Source organism: Vipera ursinii, assembly GCF_947247035.1.
Source record: "Vipera ursinii genome assembly, chromosome: 6".
NCBI classification, from domain to species: Eukaryota; Metazoa; Chordata; class Lepidosauria; order Squamata; family Viperidae; genus Vipera; species Vipera ursinii.
The window spans coordinates 44,802,500-44,826,098 of NC_139515.1; the positions used below are offsets into that span (position 1 = coordinate 44,802,500).

General features: G+C 38.0%; 1 protein-coding gene across 3 annotated transcripts in view; it reads left to right on the forward strand.

The window, feature by feature from the left end:
• Positions 1–23,599, forward strand: part of LGR5 (leucine rich repeat containing G protein-coupled receptor 5) — a 74,084-nt gene that overhangs the window by 17,653 nt on the left and 32,832 nt on the right. For all 3 annotated transcript variants that reach the window (XM_083365940.1, XM_083365941.1, XM_083365942.1), the window contains exons 2-4: positions 2,106–2,177; positions 6,773–6,844; positions 8,153–8,224. In XM_083365940.1, the coding sequence (XP_083222066.1) occupies positions 2,106–2,177; positions 6,773–6,844; positions 8,153–8,224 (216 nt within the window). The remainder of the gene's footprint in view (positions 1–2,105; positions 2,178–6,772; positions 6,845–8,152; positions 8,225–23,599) is intronic.

The following is a 23,599-nucleotide window of genomic DNA, read 5'->3' on the forward strand; positions in this document are numbered from 1 at the left end:
ACCCTAAACCAGTCTGTAGCCCAGCTGTTGTATTTTGTATGAAAGGAAAATCCAGATGCTTTTATGGACAGCACACTACAGTCTAGACAAGATTTAAATAATTAAGGCATAGAAAATTGTTTCCTGATCAGAATATATCACTACCAACACTGGATGGAGCATAACTGTAAGCATTGTTATTTATTATTGTCAATTCTTATTATTTTTAGTATGTTTTGATTTCTGGAACCCATCTGAAGTCCCTCCAAATTGGGACAGGGATAAGTCATATTATAAACAAATGATTGTTATGTAAATAATTAACCCAGCTGCTAAATTCTACTAGAATTTCCTTTCTTCATTCACTAAAATAATGAAATTATTTCAATGAAACCAGTAGCATCAAAGAATGGGAAAAAGGTTTTTAAAAAGCTGCAAAGCCACTTATCACATCCATAATTTCCAGCCACCTGCAATATAATTATTGTTCCTGTAAAGAATTGCTCCAGATATGCTCTAATGATTAAGATGATGCAGTGATGGTGATGGAAGAAATAACATAGGGGCTGCAGTAGCAAACCTTGCTGAAGATATTGCTTATTTGTACCAATAAATTTAACATTTACTGAGAAGAGGTGAGATAAAATGGTGGATCAATTGGTTCTTTTGGTGGGCTAGGACCCTCAATGAACACTTATGGTATCCATTTTTTAATGTTAGTAATAACTGAATGCAGGTTTGTAGTTAAAAATGCATGTTTATTGTACATGCATATACACATATACATACACACAACTGGACCCACACAAACACTTTTAACAGTATTTTATTTTGCATTGTATCACTCAATTGTACTGATCAGGCAAAAAACATTAGAAGAGTTCTCCTCAAACAAAATGAAAAGCACAAGGCCGAATTTTGCAGCATTATGTGCCCATCATGTCTATGGAGATTCTCAATTATCCAGGTCATGGTTGTCCCAAAGGTGCTTTTTCCAAAAGCCAAATGGATTTTGTTTTTTTCCTTTGAAAAAGTTTCACTTTTCATCCAATAATCTGCTTCAGTTGTGTGCCCATGGATTCTTGCCCTAAATGGGCAACACCTACTTAATTGTTTCTTAAAATAGAGTAGGAAAAGCAGTAAATTCTTAACAAATCAATTAGACAAAATATTACCTACAAGTAAACCTGAGTCACATAGAAAAAGTTATTGGTTTTCTATGACATGAACTGTGCAGAATCCCACTAGGAAGTGTGGTATATGTCAAAGAACTATTTTTACAGATTGGAATAGTAAGATAAAGCAAAATATGTAGTTACAGTACAGCTTGCTTAGGTGAAATTGACTTTATCTTAAAATGTAGATATAATAAATACTTTAATATGATGCAAAATCTGTCTTCTATGGTAATCAGTCTAAGATAGTGCCTGCAGTGGCTCACTTGGTTAGAATGCTAAATCAGAAGACCATTGAGAGGTTGACAGCTCAGCAGCTTAACACCCGAGAACAGGAGCTACGTGATGGAATGTGCTTCAGTCAATTTGTCCCAGCTCCTGCCAACCTAGCAGTTCGACGGCATGCAAATGCAAGTAAATTGAAAGGTACCACTTTGGTGGAAATATACCAGGGACGTGAAAGGAGTTCCTTGGGCATCCCCTGGGTAACGTGATGTCACCGGCTAATCCTTTTAACCTGGAAGCACCTTGAAGTGCTTCCTACATGAATGTAGTAGTAGTATCAGCCTAAGATATCTTATCCCCAAAAAATTACCTGTGCTAGCATTTTAATTTCTTTTTGTCTTCTTTTTCCTGCCATGATTTCTACTATAATTATATAACAAAATATATGTATAATAATATAAAACATATTTATAATAATAACAAAAACAACATGTTAAAAAGGAATGCTCTAGCATGTTATATTTTATATTTAAAATATTACATTTAAGCTATTTGCTTGCATGATATTCCAGAGAAATCATTGAGGTTATCTAGGATAAACAACTGAATACTATCAGTTCTGGGACAAGAAATATTTGTACTTATTGTTATTTACATATTCCTTAAGATGTATTATTTATCAGCTAAACATTGCAGTTATATATTTTTTTATTTTTTCCTTTGCAGTGACCTCAGTATGAATAATATCTCTAAACTGTCCTTGAACTCTCTGCATAAACTTCGCTTCCTGGAAGAGCTGTATGTACCACTGTATCCTTGACTGGCATAGCTGAAAATTAAATATATTTCTGGGATTTTCTCTACTACTTACTTTGAATATCAGTTAACATGACATGAAAAAGCTGTGAGTTTTGACACATAAGGGAACATTTAGTTAAAATGCACTTACCGTACCAGTCCTATTCGTGCTGGGTAAAATGTTACCATGAGGCTGCAACTTTTTTAAGTGAAGACAGAGCTCCACAAATTAATTTTGTTAACAGTTGTTTAAAAAACCGAATTGCTATTTGGATATACTTAAGCAGCAGGATATTAAAAGTTTGAATGCTGGCTCATGTTTATTAAAATGGCAAGTAAAGTTATAATCAAAACCAAAGCCCACTGACTGTCAAGGACGCTTGCATTCATATTTCAGACTACTAAGTCATCTTGTAATCACTTTTAATTACTGTTTCCTTACACTTTAGCTTTTAGCATCCCTCAAGGCTAACTGTGCATCACAGCACCCTGTGTAGCTTAGGTTTCTCATTCAGTGATTTGCTCACTTAAATGAAAAAAATGCTCTAAAACCAAGTTAATCAAACACAGCATCACAAAGGGAATGTTGGAAAGCACTCAACAAACATAACATATGGTTACAGTAATCAAACATAAAATTAGAAATTTGAAAATGATATCACAAGTATTCTGGATAAATTCAGTAGACAGAACCAAATTTTCTCATCTCTCTTACAAATTTTTCTCTACCCTTGGACATTCACCAATTACTTCTGTAAAATTCTGTATGCCGTACATAGAAATGTCTTCGTAGCCCATATAAATACTGTTCCTATTAGGAGATAGCGGGTCAATATGCCAAACTTCCATATGAAGATCCAGTGTGTATTGCTGAAATTTTATTTATAGCCTTAGTTTATATAAACTGTTTGGTGGTCTTCAATGAATTGTTTATTTTACAAGGTTTCTTCCCTTAATGTGTGTGTGTGCATGTGTGTGTGTTTTGTTATATATGTATGCATTAAGGGTGTTCTGTATTTTAAATTTTGTGACTTGGTCTTGAGCTGTAAATAAACAAATATAAATACTGTACATAAATAACCAAAGTGTTTCGACCTGAGCTCATGTTTCTTCACAATTCTATAGTCTGTGATCCCTAATTACTGATGAGTCACAAAAAAATCTATAATTTAAAAATATAATCTTGTTTATAAGAAACAGATGTATCATATTCTCATTTCCCTTTTAAAATGCCAGAATTAATTTTTATTCACTTAAGAGAAGAGTGCTATTGGAATTACCTTCCCTCATTTTAGGTGTTTTGTTTTGGATCTTTCTCCAAATGGAGTCTTGAGCAGCTGGTATTAAATAGGCACACAATCCCATTATAATACCATTTTTAACTTTAAAATACATCAACACCTTCACTGTCTTCTATGAACCCTTAGGAATATTCCTGGGTGAAACCTGGCCATTTGCTGCAACCTTAGGGATCTCAACCTAGTATATTCTATTATTCTGCAAAGTCTTGCCAGTCACTCCTACAACTGCATATGAATACCATGTACTGTAGAACTTGCAAGCACAATTATTTCTACAGTTTTGAAGGAGGAAGCCAGCAGTGTTATTGGAGCTAGTCATGGCACTGTTGAGAAAAACATATCTGATTTCTTTTCTAAGGCTGAAAAATCACCATCTCAAACAAAAGCAGAATGGGCAAATCTCCAAACAGTTTTTTGGGTACTGCTATTATTCAGTAACTACAACAAGTGCTATTAGTAGAATAATACAACGATAAATTCACTTGAGAGATTTATTCTTTCTTTCCTCCCCTTTTCCAAAAGAATTATTTGGCAGCTGGTTTCAGATAACAACCATTGTGCAGAGAAAGTGACAAATGTTCCTTAAAATGTAATTGATATAACTAAGTTTCATGCCATTTAAAAAAAAAGTGGGATTAAGAACTTGTGTTCTTTTTAACATTTCTTTGACCATCACTGAGAAAAAACTTTATATTATACAACATTTTGTAGCGAAGTACTAGGTTAAGTAAAATAGACGATTACAATTTCCAAATAAAGAAAAATGCTGGTTTATAAATACTGAAAATTAAAAAAAACAAATATTACTTCTTATTTAATTGTGATTTCATAAACTGCCACTTTGAAAATGGAAGAAATGTATCATTGTGGAAAAAAAGTCTGGTTCCAGCTGGCTTGCCATCTTCCTTATATTGTATTTAAAGGTATCTCAGTCTGTAATTATAACATATGAAATAAGGTTGTAATGGCAAGTGCTGTCCTGTAACCATGATATTCTGCTTGGCAGAGTGTGGGAGAAGGAAAAAAGCTCTAAACTATGCAGACAGATTCCAGGAATTCAACATTAAAATATATCTAGGATTGATCCAGGCTGTTTGGGAGTTTTTCAGGTCTTTGTAAGTCCTGTTTGGTGCACAGCAGCCCACAGTAAAAGAGCAGAGGTGAAAATGAGAAGCATTCTGTCTGTTTCTCCCTTCTTTTTGACAAAGATTAATGGGGATAAAAAGCTCCAGGCTGCTGTAGTGTTTTCAGTGACTGCTTTAAAATGAATGGCTTGCTTGATCTCAATAGCCTGGACAGGTAAGAATTCCCAGCAACAGAATAATGGATTACTACAAACTCCAGCAGTGCAAAAGGTGTGGGGGGGGGGGAAGGCAAGCCTTCTTTTGATGCAGTGCACAGATAGGGGAGAAAAAAGGAGCTCAGCTTTTAAAATTAATTAATGTCATTTGATCAAACAGGTGCTAATTCAATTTTGACCTTGGGAAACTTTACCATGAATTAAAAACAATTATTCTCATTTCAACATGATTAAATTAATATGCAGCATATAATGTGAGTCTATTTTTATATATAACCACGGTTTTAATGCAGATACCAGATTTTGTTATATCACAGAGAGGTTGGAACCAAATGAAGGGACATCTCCATGTAATCTGTATTGAGCTCTGAAACAAAAAAAATGGATATAAATCTAATAAAGATTTGTATAATATGGTACATTTACTGAATAATCAATAGAGAACTTTAAAGATGTAGTTCAGTGTGATTTGGTTTTACATAATTCATTGTTTTCTAAAGAATTGCTTATGACTTTTTGGATTGTGAGAACCCCACCATTTATAACTTAATAAAGCATGTTTAAAGCTAATTATGGCTTCAATGAAACTTGTGAGCTCAATCAAAATGCATTTTAATTTGAATGAAAGTCAACCATTATGTTTCTCATAATACTTGAAAATTATGTGAACGATACATATTATTTGACAGCTATACAAAATTAACTAATAAATGCTGGGATCCTGTGCCATGATTCCTGATAATGTGGCCTTTAAATGAATCCATCTCAAAACTCATCAGGTTAGAGACTCTTACCATTATTCTTACAACAATTATGGCAACCTCTGGATTGTGAAATCATACTTAACCATTCAAGGGTTAGGCAGAGATCAAGTTTATTCCAATAAATTTGGAAACATTCTGGCATAAATTCCAGTGCATCCAAAATGTTTCTGGGTGCATAAAGCTCTGAAGAGTAGACATGAAGAATATAAGATAACCTTTATTGTAATTTTTTTACTGTGGGCACAAAGGCACACATCAAAAATGAAATTTAGTTGCCTGCTCTCAAAGTGAAACACATACATGACACACCTAAACATACTATATACAACATATGTATAGACCCACACCCCTACATATACATAACAAATAAATATTAAATACTGTCCATCTTGAATATATAATGGAATGAGGAAGCATGAGAGTTCACAAGGTTAATGCTGTATGGAATGAAACTACGGCTGAATCTGGATGTTCTGCTACGGATACCATGAAGTCTCCTCCCAGAGGCTCTCCTTTTGACATAGATAAGCCAATGAGATAACTAGATTAATGTTACATCAACTGTAGGAATAGGCATTTGAAAATAACAAGACAGGCCAAGGGGGCAGGTTGCAAACCAGAGTTCTATTTTCTAGGAAAGGAAACAACTAGGGAATTATGAAGGATCAGCTGTAAGATGAATGGCAATCCAAATCCAAAGCAGTGTTGTTTACATAAAAAAGACAACACAAGAGCTGATTGTGAGGTTTTAAAATCAGATTATTTTTAATTTTATCTCTATCTGCCTGTTAGATAGGAGATATTTATATATTGGTTGCAGCTCATTTGCTTATGTTAATTCAAAGCTGGTGAAGTTTCTACTTCAGAAAAAGTGCTACCTGTGACTATGTTCGTGTTTTGTGGAAGAACTATAAAGTTATCATAATGATATACATCTAGTAGACCATCGACAGCCTAGAATGTTTAATTATTTGCTACTGAAGCAGAACAGATTGAACAATTACATAAACTAGATTTATTGAGGCAAACTACATTTGCCCAGCTGCTTGTAAATGGACTGTATAGTTACAGGATGTTTTGCACAGAACATTAATTATGACAAAACAGAGCTCTTAAACAACTACTTCTGGCGCTCTGATGGTTCCAACAGTGCTGTCTTGAACATTTTAACATCCAAATTAATTCCACATGAGATGAAATCTGTTTATCTTTTATCTTTTAACCCTGTAGGCGTTTGGCAGGAAATAGCTTGACATATATCCCCAGAGGAGCATTTGCTGGACAATTTAGACTTAAAGTATTGTAAGTAAATTATAGTATTGTTTTATAAATTTTAGGCTATGTTTTAAAATCTGGGAATTTATGCTAATTAAAGCACATTGTATTTAAAGCTATAATTTATTTTGATATAATTCTTTATAATAAAAGATATCTTCACTTTCTTAAAGAATTTCCCAAAACCAATTTACTCATGACATTAGCAACTTTGCACAATGTCAGAGAAAATTTGATTTTATATAAATGCTTCTTTAACTTCTAACAAAGGATATGTTTTAGTTCCCAAAGAAAATTCTATTGATAATTCTACTGATGAAAACATTTTTATTTCTAGTTTCATTTTTGCTGAGGAAAATAAAAATGAACACATTAATTACTATAAACATAGTAACTATTAATATTTAGTTGTATCTTTTTTCTCTTTATCGTTGCAATCAATCTAGAAAAAATATTTTTGCTTAAAGCTACAGAATATGTTTTTCACTTTCCTAGGATTGTCATAATTTAGTTTATGTATGAACCTAAACTAACACAATAGGGGAAGAAAAATCATGCAGACCTAACAATTACAAGCATCTTGCATTACTAAAGATTATCCCATAAATTGCATTATATAATGAATTTGATACTTGGTAAATGCTATATCAAATGCAGCATTCAGATCTATCTCACAAATCTATCATAGCAGATCTTTGAAGGGACCAGTATTCAATTTTCTGGGTGGATAACAACAAAGAGGCAATGGTTTTGTCTAGTTTTTTTGTTTTCTTTTGGAGTGTTTATTTTAATCTTTTGAGTAAAATAAAAATTGGATTTAAAAAAACTAGGTTCTGTTTTCTAGCTGGGCAAAATGCCCTTATAGCCTGCCTCAAGTTTCCCTGGTCAGCAAGGTAATATTTTTATGGATCACTTTGTCTGACCATCAGCCTTCTAGCCTAGGTAAATACTATGCTGAGAAACCAGTTGAGTAATTACAGTCTTGTTGTATACCCAGCATATCCAGCTAATGGAAAGGTACCTAATTAAAATCTTACAGCTTTGTAGGATAAGTTAAATTGAAGGATAAAGCAGATGCAATTTTTTAAATAGTTTCATGACAGTGGAAACTTAAAACCTAGGTTTCTAATATTCTAATTCTTGAATAAAGTTTACATAACATTGACACTTGTGTAATATAAAAAACAGTTATTGTATCTAAAATTCAGGTTTTGGATGGCAGTAATTAACAAGATCTTTCTGTGGAAAGATTAATGTAATTTATATTTGTAGTTCTAATTAGCATAAGACAGCAAAATTAACTTTTTTGTTCTCCTATTTTATGTGCTAATGTAGAATGCTTCAGAACAACCTTTTAAGACAAGTTCCTTCTGAAGCACTTCAGAACCTACACTCTCTCCAGTCTCTGTAAGTATACACATATTTGTTATGCCAAGTTGTATTTTTTAGAATTAATCCCAAAATATAATTATAATTATTCAAGCTATCTTCAGAACTGGAGCCTCCATTTGACATATTTGAAAAGTGCTCAGGTGGCAAAAAGTTACATTTGGATCCTTGAAATTCTGACTATTTTCTGCCGACAATAGCAGGAAATATATAAACACAAAGAAATATTTGTGATGCTCTACCTTCTTCCTGGCTTTTTGTTTAGCCTTGGTTTTGTTCCCTCTCATTACAACAAAAGGAAAGATATCTGTTCTATGTTTAGTCTAGCAATAGAGTTATCACTGACAGAGCTTTGCTGCTTCAGTTTGCGGAACCACTCTGACTCCATAACTTTATTCAGCTGCCTCACTTTATACATGTGGGTGTAGTGTCCCAATGCAATACCTATAAAGAGACCATTTTACTGCAGGCTAAATACTGCGGTGGCTCAGTGGGTTAGGACGCTGAGCTTGTCGACCAGATGGTCGGCAGTTTGGCGGGTCAAATCCCGAGTGCCGCGTAACAGAGTGAGCGCCTGTTACTCGTCCCAGCTTCTGCCAACCTAGCAGTTCGAAAGCATGTAAAAATGCAAGTAGAAAAATAGGGACCACTACGGTGGGAAGGTAACAGCGTTCTGCACGCCTTTGGCATCTAGTCATGCCGGCCACATGACCACGGAGATGTCCTCGGACAAATGCTGGCTCTTCGGCTTTGAAACGGATATGAGTCAGAAACAACTAGCACGCATGTGCGGGGGAACCTTTACCTTAGATAAATATCATTCGAATCTAGGAAAGATCAGAGAGCTGGGGAGGTATAGGGCAGGGTAGGAGAATTGTTTAGACACCAGTTGCAGAAGAATCCTGTTATATCTCTTCTTTGACTTCCCTTAATCATGGCATTTCTGCCACAAGGAAAACTTGGTGGGATAGAAAGTTGGAGGTATTAATTGGATTTCTTCTTTGAGAACCTACTGTAAGTCTTACAGTTGCAGCTGTAGAGTCAAGAAATTGCAAAAAATATAACATTGGAGCTAGAGCGCTAATAATTCAACTCAATAAACAAAATTTCATCTGAAATGGTAAAAATATAAATTTCATCTGAACTATAAGGGGTATATTTTTCTCCCAGAACTATGCTTATTACTTAAATAATGTAAAATTAAATAAATATTAAATAAATAAATAAAAATTTATTTTTCTCAATATTTTGACCTGTAACAGATATAATTTTTTTCAATATGGTAAATCCTTTCATTTAAATGTAGTGACCACTACTCTATGTGTGTAGTGTGCCCCCCTGTTGCCACTATAGATGCCTATGCATGTACACTTTTAATAAATTTTATTTTTATTTACAAAGTTAAAATACAAACTTCAATAGAAAAAAGGGAAACAAAAACAAAACAAGAGAAAAAATATCCATAAAAAACATACACATGAAGTGCCCAAGTTGAACACTAATAAATATATTTCAACAATAATAATTTCCCCCCTTGCAAAACAGTTCTACAATCTATTAACCTCTACAGTTCTAGTTGCCCAGCAAATTTGACCTACCATCTACCTACTGTAAAAAAAAAATTAAAAACCCAACCACAATACAAAACTTCAAAGCCCTCTATTAACAATCTAGTATTGTATTTCACACAGAGAAAGTCCACAATGGCTTCTAATCTACCATAAACTATTACAGTCATTATTTCTGATCTGTCCAGGGTCAAATATCTTTGATTAATAAAACTTTCCTTTAAAATTATAACTGGGATCTTTCCAAACAATTGCATCTAATTTCTCAAAGTCATAGATCTCTGTTGTGAATATCCCTGCAGCAGTTGTTTTCAGAAGGTTTTTGTACAAGTTGAACCACATCTCTTAACAGTTGTCTTCTGACTGAATATAATAAGTCTATTGCACAGTCTCCATCAGTTTTCTTAATAAAGTCCTGCTCATCACTCATCCATGCTGCCATCTAAGCTTTTAAAATTCATGCCCCTTTCAGCCTTCTCCAACAAGCCTGCAGTTCTCAAACAAATCTCCTTCTCCTTCAATACTATCAGCAACAAATGAACTTCCAATCCACCCAATTGCAAGTCTGATTTAGCTGCTGTTACTTGTATCTGAATGTCATCCTTAGGTTGATTTATAATTGTTCTTAAATCATCAAACCTTTTATCAAAATTTTCATTCAGCGCTTATAATTTGAAAAGCATTTTTTTTGAAGGAGGCTTTCATATTAAATTGATCTGGCTCTAGCTTTTTATGTCTCTTTTTTGTGCGCATTGTAAAGAGTATATAATGTGTAATGTTAAATATACTTAATTTATTATTTTCATGTTCAATATAAACCATATTTCTTTTATAGCCTGACTTTCACAACAAAACATAGGCAATTCCTTTCAAGGACAAAAGTAGATGTTCCATAACAAAATGACCACAGTAAAAATTAAAACAATATTTCCCATGATGGGAAGTAAATAGAAAAGAAAGGGAAAATTCCAATCTCTTTAGAAAGAAAAAGAAAAAAGACCAGAGATGTATACAAAAGAAAAATAAAATGGCAAAGTTCTTTTAAAAGCTAGGAAAATACAAAATCCTTGCAGTAGAAATCTGACTCAAATGTAAATCAAATCAAATCATTTCCATTACGAAGGAGAAAATTTTTGCACTGTTGGTGTCTATGCAGCAAAAGCAAAAGTGCTTCATAATTCCAAAGCAAAACAGTAAAAAAGAAAGAAAAAAATTACATTTTATGTCCAGCAAAGGGGTATAAAATAAATCGGCATTCAACAAGACAATGAATTAAAGATGTAAGTCAAAAGCAAAAAAACAAACAAACAAATGTTCAAAAGCTGATGTTTAAAACTGAGGTGCACACACAAAAAAAGTGTCAGGAAAAGACAGAGACTCAGTCTTCCAACTGCTCATATCAAGAATTGCAATCATCTAGATTTCTCTTCCCTGGCAAGTACATAGTTATCTGAGGATCATCTTGGGTCAATCCTAGTTGTTGTTGTTAGTTGCAAAGTCGTGTCCGACCCATCGCAACCCTATGGACAACGTTCCTCCAGGCTTTCCTGTCCTCTACCATCTTCTGGAGTCCATTTAAGCTCACGCCTACTGCTTCAGTAACTCCATCCAGCCACCTCATTCTCTGTCGTCCCCTTCTTCTATTGCCCTCAATCTTTCCCAGCATTAGGCTCTTCTCCAGTGAGTCCTTCCTTCTCATTTAGGTGGCCAAAGTATTTGAGTTTTAGCTTCAGGATCTGGCCTTCTAAAGAGCAGTCAGGGTTGATCTCCTCTAGGACTGACCGGTTTGATCGCCTTGCAGTCCAAGGGACTCGCAGGAGTCTTCTCCAGCACCAGAGTTCAAAGGCCTCAATTCTTTGGTGCTCAGCCTTTTTTATGGTCCTAGTTACTCCCATTCAAATCTGGGGAGCCTGCTGCCAAAGGACTGGCTTTGGCAGTAAAGTCAGCTGTTTGTTGGCAGGAGAAAAAGATCACCCTGGTGCTCAGCACGTCATTTTCTGGAAAACTCCTGCTTTTATAATTTTAAATCATCAAATTGAGAATAGTATGTGTAATTATTTTAATATTTTGTTTCTGAGTTTAAAAATAACACTTTTACATTTAAAATAATCTGTGGATGGCTAAAAATCACAGTTATGGATGTTTATATGTGATGTCAAGCCTTTATTATCAAATTTAATTTTTTAAAGGAAGGTACTATCTGAATCTGAAAAGATTGGGCAAGAAAATACTAAAATAAAAATGAAACTTAATTCTATTAATTATGAAGTGGAAATTTTGATTATTTATGACAGAAAACTTCAAAGTCTAACATTTGCCACTAGAAGAAAATGGACTATAGTAATGATAGCTCATATAAACAATGGGTCCTTTATTGAGGCAGAGATACATAAAACTTCAATTCCATTTCTAAATAACTACTGTTCTTTATTCTTGGTTTAAATATCTTTCCAAAAAGGTAGAAAAGTGAAATAAGTAAGTAAGAAAACAGAGGAGTTGGGGACCCTAGTTAAGCACTGGTATTTGGTAACAGAATTAAAATAAAAAGAGAATGAGAGTGGTCAGGCTGTAGATAAAGTAATACATTCATGTGCAAAATAGCTACTATCCATTGGAAAGAAGATAGTGGGCAAATGCACCTCTTCAACAAAAGAATTAGAACCATTTATTTTGTTGTAAATGAGTCTGAAAAAGGTCTGTTCAGATTCTATTTCTTATTCTGTATATCTAGTAATTTTCTTTCCATAGTCTGCTTCTAGTCTTGGTTTTCTATTTAAAAAGTAATTCAAACTTTTGTTCCTCTTTTTTAATTTTCAACTTTGAAACTATGGAGAAAAAGCAGTTGTATAAAAAGTAATTAGATCAATTTACAAAATAAAAAAATATTTAAGAAATAACAACCTTCATAATTAGTATTAATTTGATCTGAATATTGTTAGCCAGTTTTTCTAATTTAGTGATAAATGAATTTACTAATGTCTTCTTGTTTTTGTTGTTAGTCGTGACGTCATGTCCGACCCATCGCGACCCCATGGACAACGTTCCTCCAGGCCTTCCTGTCCTCTACCATCTTCTGGAGTCCATTTAAGCTCACGCCTACTGCTTCAGTGACTCCATCCAGCCACCTCATTCTCTGTTGTCCCCTTCTTCTATTGCCCTCGATCTTTCCCAGCATTAGGCTCTTCTCCAGTGAGTCCTTCCTTCTCATTAGGTGGCCAAAGTATTTGAGTTTCAACTTCAGGATCTGGCCTTCTAAAGAGCAGTCAGGGTTGATCTCCTTTAGGACTGACCGGTTTGATCGCCTTACAGTCCAAGGGACTCGCAGGAATCTTCTCCAGCACCATAGTTCAAAGCCCTCAATTCTTTGGCGCTCAGCCTTTCTTATGGTCCAACTTTCACAGCCATACATTACAACTGGGAAGACCATAGCCTTGACTATACTCATTTTTGTTGGCAGGGTGATGTCTCTGCTTTTTAGTGTGCTGTCTAGATTTGCCTTGGCTTTCCTTCCCAGGAGCAAGCGTCTTTTAATTTCTTGGCTGCAGTCCCCATCTGCAGTGATCTTGGAGCCCAGGAAAATAAAATCTGTCACTACCTCCATTTCTTCCCCATCTATTTGCCAGGAATTGAGAGGGCCGGATACCATGATGTTGGTTTTCTTAATCTTAAGTTTCAAGCCAACTTTTGCACTCTCCTTCTTCATCCACAACAAGAGGCTCTTTAGTTCCTCTTCACTTTCTGCCATTAGAGTGGTATCATCTACATATCTTAGGTTGTTGATATTTCTTCCGGCAATCTTAATTCCAATTTTTTATTCATCTAGCCCTGCCTTTCTCATGATGTGCTCTGCATATAAGTTAAATAGGCAGGGTGACAGCATACAGCCTTGTAGGACTCCTTTCCCAATTTTGAACCAATCAGTGGTTCCGTGTCCAGTTCTCACTGTTGCTTCTTGACATATAGGTTTCTCAAGAGACAAATAAGATGGTCTGGTACTCCCATCTCTTTAAGAACTTGCCACAGTTTGTTGTGATCCACACAATCAAAGGCTTTAGCATAGTCAATGAAACAGAAGTAGATGTTTTTCTGGAACTCCCTAGCTTTCTCATTATTCTTTCTAGTGTAAATATATCTTTTTTTCCCCCTGAAACTATTTACTTCCAAATTAATTTGTTGTATAGCATGAAACAAATTGTTTTTATACCTTGAGTTTTCCAGCTTCAGACTGCTGTAATGCTATCATGGTGGAAATATGCAGTCATCCAGTAACACGTCCTAACAGATTGTGGGCGGTAGCTGCATAGATTCTGCATCTAGTACAAATAAGGGCAGTTTGCATGTAAAAGCCCAAGCCACCTGATGCTCTCTCAGAAGAATTTTGCTTAATGTGGTATATGCAATGGTTGTCAAGCTGTTTATTTTCATTCAGTCTGCAACCCAGACTACAAAGAATTGTAATTGGTTATCATGTTCACTAGTCTGCTTATTGTCTTTTAACTGAAATGAAACATGGCTTTAAAAAACATTCTAAAGCAACAAGCATACTTTCTTTGCTTTTGAGGTAATTTGTATGTTTTAAGACCATAATTTTGGTAATTTCTTCCAACAATAATAAATGTGTGTTCTTATAAACAAAAGAAACATGTCAAAAATCAACATACCAGTTGTAGCAGCACCTTTAGTCTTGGTGTGCAACATTTATGCACGTACAAAAGGAGTAGAGTAGCTTCTGTCACACTGCCACAACTGCCATCTTGACTTTTTTTAACATCACTGAGGATACTGCAGCTTACTTTCATTTCATATTTGTGTCATATTACTACATTACAGGAATCTTAGTACAACTCAGCAGAACATGAAGATATCAGTGTATATTTAATATTATTTCTTAATGAAAATAAAAATAATTTTATTGTCTAGTATTGTTTTCAGTATTATTTTCTTCTGCCCGGGCTGTACGGCAACAATAAAATTCTGCATGCATAGCTCTGCTCCATCTTCATCTAAAAGCCTTCTTCAGACTGTATTAACATACTGTCAAAACAGAGCCATAATTATTATGGTACTTTTGTATTATGGTCACTGCCATAGAATTTAGGGCATACCACCAGGTTCCATAGGGATAGCTGTAACCTTTAGTGGGGTTATGACACATCTTGCCTCTGCTTGCACCACATCTTGCCTCTGCTTGCACCAAGCTTTGCATGCTCTCCTTTTCCGAGGCACAACCCACTGCATCGCCTCCTCAGTATTGGCTGGCCATCCAGCTCAGAGGCAGCTTCTTTGAATTGCTGGCGGCGGGCTGCGAAGCCCCAGAGTGTGCCGGTTGAGGGGCCAGCAGGCTGTGGCTGCTGACAGAGACCGTCGGCCCCCATGCGCTCACTGGCCTCTGTGTGTGGGGGCTGATGGTACCAGGCAGCTGCCGCCCCAGCCCCTGCCCTGCCTCACCTCACCCCACAGGAGGAGCCTCCTGCTTACCGCCCCACCAGCCAGAGACCCCCTGGATCTCCTCCAACCCAGCCCACCCCCCCTTCAGGCATTCCTCTCCACGAGCAACATTGAGGTGACCACACCCACCCAATCTGCCATGACCACCACAGCCACGCCCACACGGCACCCGGCAATAAATAAGTGGGTTTTGTGTTGCACTTTGGGCACTCGGTCTCTAAAAGGTTCGCCATCACTGGTCTAGCTTTTAAGTGCTAACTGAGCTCTACAGGAAGTCTGACAGCTAATGCTTACAAAGACCCAGCATCCTCCATTTTGTTGCACAAGTTTCTACAGTACAGCTAATTTTTGGAGATGAATTTTGTTTTTCCCAGTTCAAAGGAAAAGCTGCAGAAAGGTCTTCTTTCCTTCTACACTTCAGCCTGAAGTCAAAGTAAGGTTTCAGAAGGGATAGAGATTGGAGAGTAAAGGTGAAGAATTTAGTTTAGCAGCTAATTGGGGTGGGGGAGAAGGGAAGATCAACAAGTCTGTCTCTTGCAGCTTTTTAAACTTTTGTTTATTGAAGAAATGTGGCTTTCTGGGGGAGGGAGGAGGAGGTTAAATAAGGGAAAGTTTCTGGGAAGCTTATCCTGAAGCTATCACATTTCATGCCAGGGCGCACCTTCCCAAAACCTTGCCAGAGGCAGGAGAGGTTTGCAGCTTTCCAATGGTCAGCCGGTCAGTGACCAGCTGATTGGCACAGAAAGCTCTGACAGCAGTGACCATGTGCACAAGGAATGGTTGGGGCCTGAAAATGACAGCTGCTTCTAGGAGGCATGGAGAACAGGCCTGAGCACTGTAGTCCCATCAGGGTGGGAGGGAGAGAAGAGGCAGGAGGGCACTGCAGCATCCCCCCTTTGGTCTGCTGTAAGGGTGAATGATCCCAAGGCTACTAAACTGACATCACTTTGAAATAGAGCAGTATGTAGTTTTTGAGTGTTGGTCATAAGTTTGAACTATCATGAAGAGGCCTGTCATTTCTTGAGGACTACCTGTATACTACATTATTTTGGACAATACAAAAGTCTTAGATATCAGCTAAGAACAACTCCTCTTTTGAGAACACATATTACCATTATGACATATTATTCACTGTTTTATAGTGTCTTACTTTCATGATTGTGGCCCATACAAGCATTGCAATGCTGTCGTACAATATATCAATATTTTAAAGTTAGATACAATATTCATATCTAGGATTAAAATACTGATCTTGTACTAACTGTTCAGGGATATATTTTAGTAAGCTATAGAATATATGGTCAAAACATGCACAATATGTTATTAATATTATGCTGGATTACATTCCTTAAATTGCATGACTTTTTCTTGAATGATATGGGCATTTTAAGTGACTTCATGTAATATTCCCTTTTATATGCTATCTATAGAACAAAATAAAATATTTTTGGATTCTTGAATTGCTTGTCTTTGGAGCATAGCACAGCTTTTAAACTATCCAGATGTTAGCCATGTATTATAAATTGCATATAATGTATTGTTTATGAGTTAATGGATTTAGTTTTGAAAGTGCCAAAACTTTGATCAACTCAGCTAAAATAACTGAAAGAAAACTTAAGATTCCATTGCATGCGTTAGAGATTGGCATGCTTTATTTACATTATGATAGGAAGCACAATCACTAATTATATATTTTACTATCTACAAATTGAATAATGGCTCTTAAGAATAAAATAAAAGATCAGATAGGAAACTTTTGTGGCAGTAGATTTTAAGAGTACTTTATAAACACTTTAACTGAGTTATGTATTCTATAATACATTCTACTGTAACTTCTTAGCTTGGTATTTTGAATATTAACTGCTAGATTTCAACAAAATGTTAACTTTATTAAATTTTTATTGACGTACAGTATATATTTGTCATAATCTGTTTTTTTAAATTTAAAAGATGAACATCATGAATATTAATTTAAAACAATTGTATACAGATCTAAACTTTTTCCTGTCTTTTTTTTAGATTTGTAGACAAACAATTTAAAATCTATAAATATTTCATATCATGTATAAGGAATTCTAAACTAAGATCCCAATTCAAATAATATTGGCTAATTTAGGAGAGTGAGTGTTAAATAGCGGGTTCTTTGGTGCAGGAATGAAGACAAGGAACTGAGTACAAGGTAACTCATAGTTTATTTCATGCAGAAACTGTACTGGGGAAATGGCTGCAACTAGCTGCAATATATAGTCTAGCCCTTAGGTGGCAGCCAATAGGTTTGAATCAACCATTGCTGCCTGGAGATAGCCAATTGCAGCACAGGAGACTTGTAGTCTGGGTTGCTGGAGAGCCGTTAGCTGCTCCAGCAACCCACGTGGTATTCCTCAAGAGCCCAGTACATAACACCCCTCCTCTCTTAGAACAGACCATAATAACACCAATTAGTTTCAACAATTGTCAAGACTCATTATCCAAGCACACTAAAGTAAAAGTGATAATAATAAAATTAATAATGAAAAAACAATGTGGGTTACAATGAGATTAAACAACGTCTCAATGAACAGGCTCCACAATTTGCACTATTATGCAGTTATACCATAGCACTAGTTTAGTGGCAACAGGTTTTACAACAATATATAGCCCTTTATTTTACAACGTAATCTGCAAGATATGAAGGAGTCTTGTGTGCCCTAGAGGAACGTCTCGGAGTTCCCATCACTTTGTGGTCTACCAGCTTACCCAGTGGGCTGGGTAGACTTGTGTCCCTTTGTGCTCCTGAGTCAAGGGGATTCGATGCGCTTTGGCTGGCCTCACCAGGTTGGCCCACCCCAGAGTCAGACTGTTCGGCAGAGTAGACACAGCGGTTGCTGAAGTTTGGTTGGCTTGCTCCTTCAGGGGATCCATGTTGCATTCCAGGGCTCCCCACCTCAGTTAAGAAGGAAAAGTCCTGATAGTCCATGTGAGGACTGGCTTAACCGCAAGTTTGAGGACCTTGGGAGGGACTTATGATGCAGTCCTCACTTAGTGGCCGTTCTGGAAACCATTTCCTGAGCTGATCAATGTGTCATCTGACAACTCGCCCTCCCTTCAACCCCACTTCATAAGATAGGGGTCCGGATGCCTTGGTAATTTGACCAGGAACCAACAGATTCCCATGACCATAGTTCCTGGCCCAAACCCAATCGCCCAAGTGCAGCCCCCTCGGGGGTTTTGGTCGAGAGGCTTCTGCTGACACTATCTGGATGCAACCTGTCCAGTTTAGTGATCAAACGCCTCCCCCAACATAGCAGTGCAGGGCGTAGCAGTGCAGGGCGTAGAATGCTGGCAGGGTAAAAAATCTGCCAGTTTGTGATGCCAGTCACCTGTAACAATGCGCTTGAGTGCTTCCATCATTGTCCTCACCATGCGTTCAGCTTGACCATTAGAAGATGGATGAAAAGGCACGGACGTTGCATGTCTGATGAGATTAGCTCTAAGGAAGGCCTGAAATTCAGCAGCAGTGAATTGGGCCCCATTGTCTGAAACTAAGACATCTGGCAACCCATGTGTGGCAAAGAGTTTTCTCAGCACCTGGATGGTCTTAGCAGTAGTCATGTTAGGAACTGGAATTACTTCCAGCCATTTGGAGTGGCTATCCACTACTATATGGAAGAGCTGTCCCTGAAAGGGCCCAGCGTAGTCTATGTGAACCCTAGACCAGGGAGTGTGCGTTTCCTCCCACCTGTGAACTGGAGCCTGTGGCATTTCAGGCCTAGATTGCTGGCATGTATAACAACCATGGACTTGAGCCTCAAGGCCACCAGAGGTAGCTTCTAGCTAAAGCTTTCATTCTGACAATGCCTGGATGGCCTTCATGTAATGATTGTAAAACCCTGTCTCTTACGGAAGTGGGAATTATGACTCTGTTTCCCCATAAAATGCAGACTTTATGGGGCAGATAACTCATGCCTCCTGACAAAATAGCTCTGAAATTCTGAGCCTGGACTTTTATCCAACCAACCCGTGTATACCCATGACAACACTCTACTAAGTATTTTATCTGTGGCAGTTTCAGCAGCAATGTCCCCTGCATGGAAGGGAAATTCAGGTATGTCCTGTTCTACAAGCTTATCGATTTTTAAATCAATTTTATGTTTTAAGGCAGGGGTCTTCAAACTTGGCCCTTTTATGACTTGTGGACTTCAACTCCCAGAATTCCTCAGCCAGGCATGCTGCCTGAGGAATTCTGGGATTTGAAGTCCACAAGTCATAAAAGGGCCAAATTTGAAGACCCCTGTTTTAAGGCAAAGGGGACCCTGCGAGGCTTAACCCTGATTTGAACTATGTTGGGATCTAGCTTAAAAGAGATAGGTGGGCCTGTGTATGTTCCTAGGGTTGAATCAAAAACATCTGCATATTCCTCGCATACTGACGCGAGTTCTGCAGTTTGTGTCCGGTTTATGCCAGTAATCTGAATACCTAAGGCATCAAACCAATCAAATCCAATGAGACTCATTCTCTGGCTCCCTACTACTATTACATCCAGGTGCCCCCCAAACCCTTTAAACTTTACCAACAAAGTGGCTTCTCCCTTAATTTTAACGTTAGCATTTTGAAAGTCCGTTAGGATTATATCTGAGGGTCTTAGTTTTGCCCAATTGTTACTGTGCCTACACACAAGTTAAAAGTGTCTTGCGAAATAATTGAGACTGCAGAGCCAGAGTCCAATCCCATCTTACATGGAACTCCTTGTAGCTCTACCATGAGCTTAAGTTTGGGTTTGAGGGGGCGTGGAGCCCCAGTACGGCATACGCTTCTGCAGCTTCTGAAAAACCCCACACTAACTGGGCCCCAGTACCTCTCCTAGTCAGTTATTCCAACTGGTGTTTGGGTGGTCGGTCTCTCTGGCGGGCTCTGCAAACCACTGCGATGTGGCCTGTCCTTCCGCAAGCTCTGTACGTGGCTAATCAAAATCTGCAATTGGTGCAAAAATGGTTGCCGCCGCACCCCTTACATCTCAGTAAGAGAACTGCCTTGTAACTGTCCTCTCGTTGCTGGCTATTGCGGTGTTGCACGTTGGGTTGCTTTTGGAGTCGGTTGATTTCAGGTTCTTCTTCCTCAAAAGATTCTTTGGTGCGTTTGGCATCCTCACGGTGACTGTTTCTTCAAACTTTGTTGATTTGGCGGGCTGTACTGTTTACGCCCCCGGCAGCTTCGGCAGCCATCACCTCGTCTTGTGCTTCAGAAAACGTTAAGTTTGGCCTAGCAAAGAGTCTCTGCTGAAGCGTTCTGTCCCGTAGGCCGCAGACGAGCTGGTCTCGTAGTCACTCTTCTAAATTTGAAAATTTGCATAGGCGTGCAGCCTGCCTTAGGCCCGCTATGAATTCTGAAGCTGATTCACTTGGTAGCTGCACTCTTTGGTCAAACTTGAACCGCCAAGCCATTTCAGACATCTTGGGCTGGAAATGCCCGGTTAGCTTCTTTTTGAGATCTGCATAGGAGAGCGCTTCAATTGGTGTCAGCGCTAAAAGGTTCTCAGCCAAATCAAAAGTTGCTGGGCCGCACACGCAGAGTAGCATTGCGGCCTTGTCCTTCTTCCACGATCTGATTGGCCCTGAGGTAGTTTTCTACTTGCGATAAATATGATGGCCATTCCTCCAGGTGTTTCACATTGAATTCTCGCAGTTTTTTGACCTTTGGCATTCTCTTGCTGGTTCCTGCGTTCTTCCGAATCCTGCTTCCAGGCTCAGGGAATGAGTCCACTGAGCACGAGGTCGCTAGCATAGCTTGCTAGCCAACCTTGGGGGGGGAAATGCCTTTTCCCTCTGGCGTGCACTGCCTTTCCCTCGTAGACTTCAACTCTTTATTCAGTGAAGCAGGATCCCATCCTCGTCACCACTGTTAAATAGCGGGTTCTTTGGCACAGGAATGAAGACGCGGAACTGACTACAAAGTAACTCATAGTTTATTTCATGCAGAAACTGTACTGGGGAAATGGCTGCAACTAGCCGCAATATATAGTCTAGTCCTTAGGCGGCAGCCAATAGGTTTGAATCAACCATTGCCGCCTGGAGATAGCCATTTGCAGCACAGGAGACTTGTAGTCTGGGTTGCTGGAGAGCCGTTAGCTGCTCCAGCAACCCACGTGTTATTCCTCAAGAGCCCAGTACATAACAGTGAGCTCATTTGAATACAGTGGGGCTTTTGTGTAAATGTTCTTAGAACAGTTTGATATAGCATTAAGGCATCAGGCTAAAAACTGGAAGATTGTTCTGGTCCTGCCTTCGCAACAAATACAGCTGAGTAACCTTGGGCCAGTCACACACTCTCATCTCTAAGAAGCAGGCAATGGGAAACCACTTCTGAAATCTTGCCGAGACAACTGCAGGGACTTGTCCAGTTTGTTGTAAAAAGCAAAACTGACTTAAAAGCACAAAAAAAGAAAATTGTTCTTACACCTGTTCTACGAATATTACTGAAAGCATAAGCTTGGTCATGGTTGTTATTGTGGGATTCTAGTTATGTCCCTATTCCTGTAGAGCACGGGTGTCAAACTGGTGGCCCATGGGCTGGATGTGTCACGCACAGGCCACGCCCACCTTGGCAAGGGCAAAAACCATCACAATATATCACAATACATCACATGACATGATCGAGTTTGACACCCGTGCTGTAGAGGATCTTGATGGGAACGTACTTTCCTGATTCTTCTATGAATTACCGTATTTTCCGGCATATAAGACTGGGCGTATAAGATGACCCCCTACATTTCCTGTTAAATTATAGGGTTTGGGCTATACTCGCCGTATAAGACTACCCCTCTTCCAACGCACACCAAATAAAAATTAAAAAACATCAGATTTGATTTTAATATGGTAATTTTAATTCAAATGCTTATGACATGCAGGTACTTAGTAGGAAAACTGTCACTTATAAACATAAGGCTGTTTGTCATCAAACATGTAAACATAAAACAGTGCAAGTGGATTAAACTTAATAATAATAATAATAATAATAATAATAATAATAATAATAATAATAATAATAATAATAATAATAATAATAATAATAATAAGAAGAAGAAGAAGAAGAAGAAGAAGAAGAAGAAGAAGAAGAAGAAGAAGAAGAAGAAGTAGTTGGAAGGGACCTTGGAGGTCATCTAGTCCAACCCCCTGCTAAGGCAGGAAACCCTATACCATTTCAGACAAATGGCTGTCCAGTCTCTTCTTAAAAACTTCCAGTGTTGGAGCATTCACCACTTCTGGAGGCAGGTTGTTCCACTGGTTAGTTGTTCTAACTGTCAGGAAGTTTCTCCTTAGTTCTAGGTTGCTTCTCTCCTTGACTAGTTTCCATCCATTGCTTCTTGTCCTGCTTTCAGGTGCTTTGGAGAATAGCTTGGCTCCCTCTTCTTTGTGGCAGCCCCTGAGATATTGGAACACTGCTATCATGTCAACCCTCACCCTTCTCTTCGTTAAACTACACATACCCAATTCCAGCAACCGTTTTCTATTTTCCTAATTCACTTTTTCTAATTCACTCTAAAGCTTTCCCTGCGCAGAGCCTTAAGTAACACCAGCTGCCTGCAATTAGTGCAGGTTCTCATCCCACCAGGCTCAAGGTTGAGTCAGCCTTCCATCCTTCCGAGGTAGGTAAAATGAGGACTCAGATTGTTGGGAGCAATAAGCTGACTTTGTAATAATGCTGCTTGTGGAGGGGGGGGGGGTGAAAGCTCTAATAAGCAGGCATATACATAGAATGAAGGCTATTGCTAAGCACATTGATTTGTGCTTTAAATTGTAAGCCTCCCTGAGTCTTCGGAGAAGGGCGGGATATAAATGGGATTTTAAAAAAAAGACCAAATGGGAGATCCGCTCCAGGTTTTCCAGCCAGCCCACCCAGTTCCTGAGTCAAATGTGTCCTTAGAGCTAAGCTGCTGCTCTGGCTACGCATTCCCCACCTGCCTTTCAAGTTGCTCTTGCATTCCCCACCTGCCTACAGCTGCTCTTCAACTTTAGAAGGAAAGAAGCCCAGACCCCAGCCTGTAAAAAATCACAGACTGCAGCTTCTACTCCAATTGGTCCTGCTTTCCCTGCGCAGACTAAATAGAAGATCCGTTCCAGGTTTTCCAGCCAGCCCTGTCCCTAAAGTTTCAGCACCCGGCGTATAAGATGACCCCTGACTTTTGAGAAGATTTTCATGGGTTAAAAAGTCATCTTATATGCCGGAAACTATGGTAATTGTCCAAAGTTAATCAAAAATAGCATTAAAGTCTTCCTGTTAGTAGTAGTATAAAAAGATAATAAATAAATCCTAAATAAGTAATGACCAAGGAACCCTCAATAAATAATGTCTTGTATAGGTAGAAGACAATTGCTTCAAAAATGGTCCCTTGCAGAGTTCA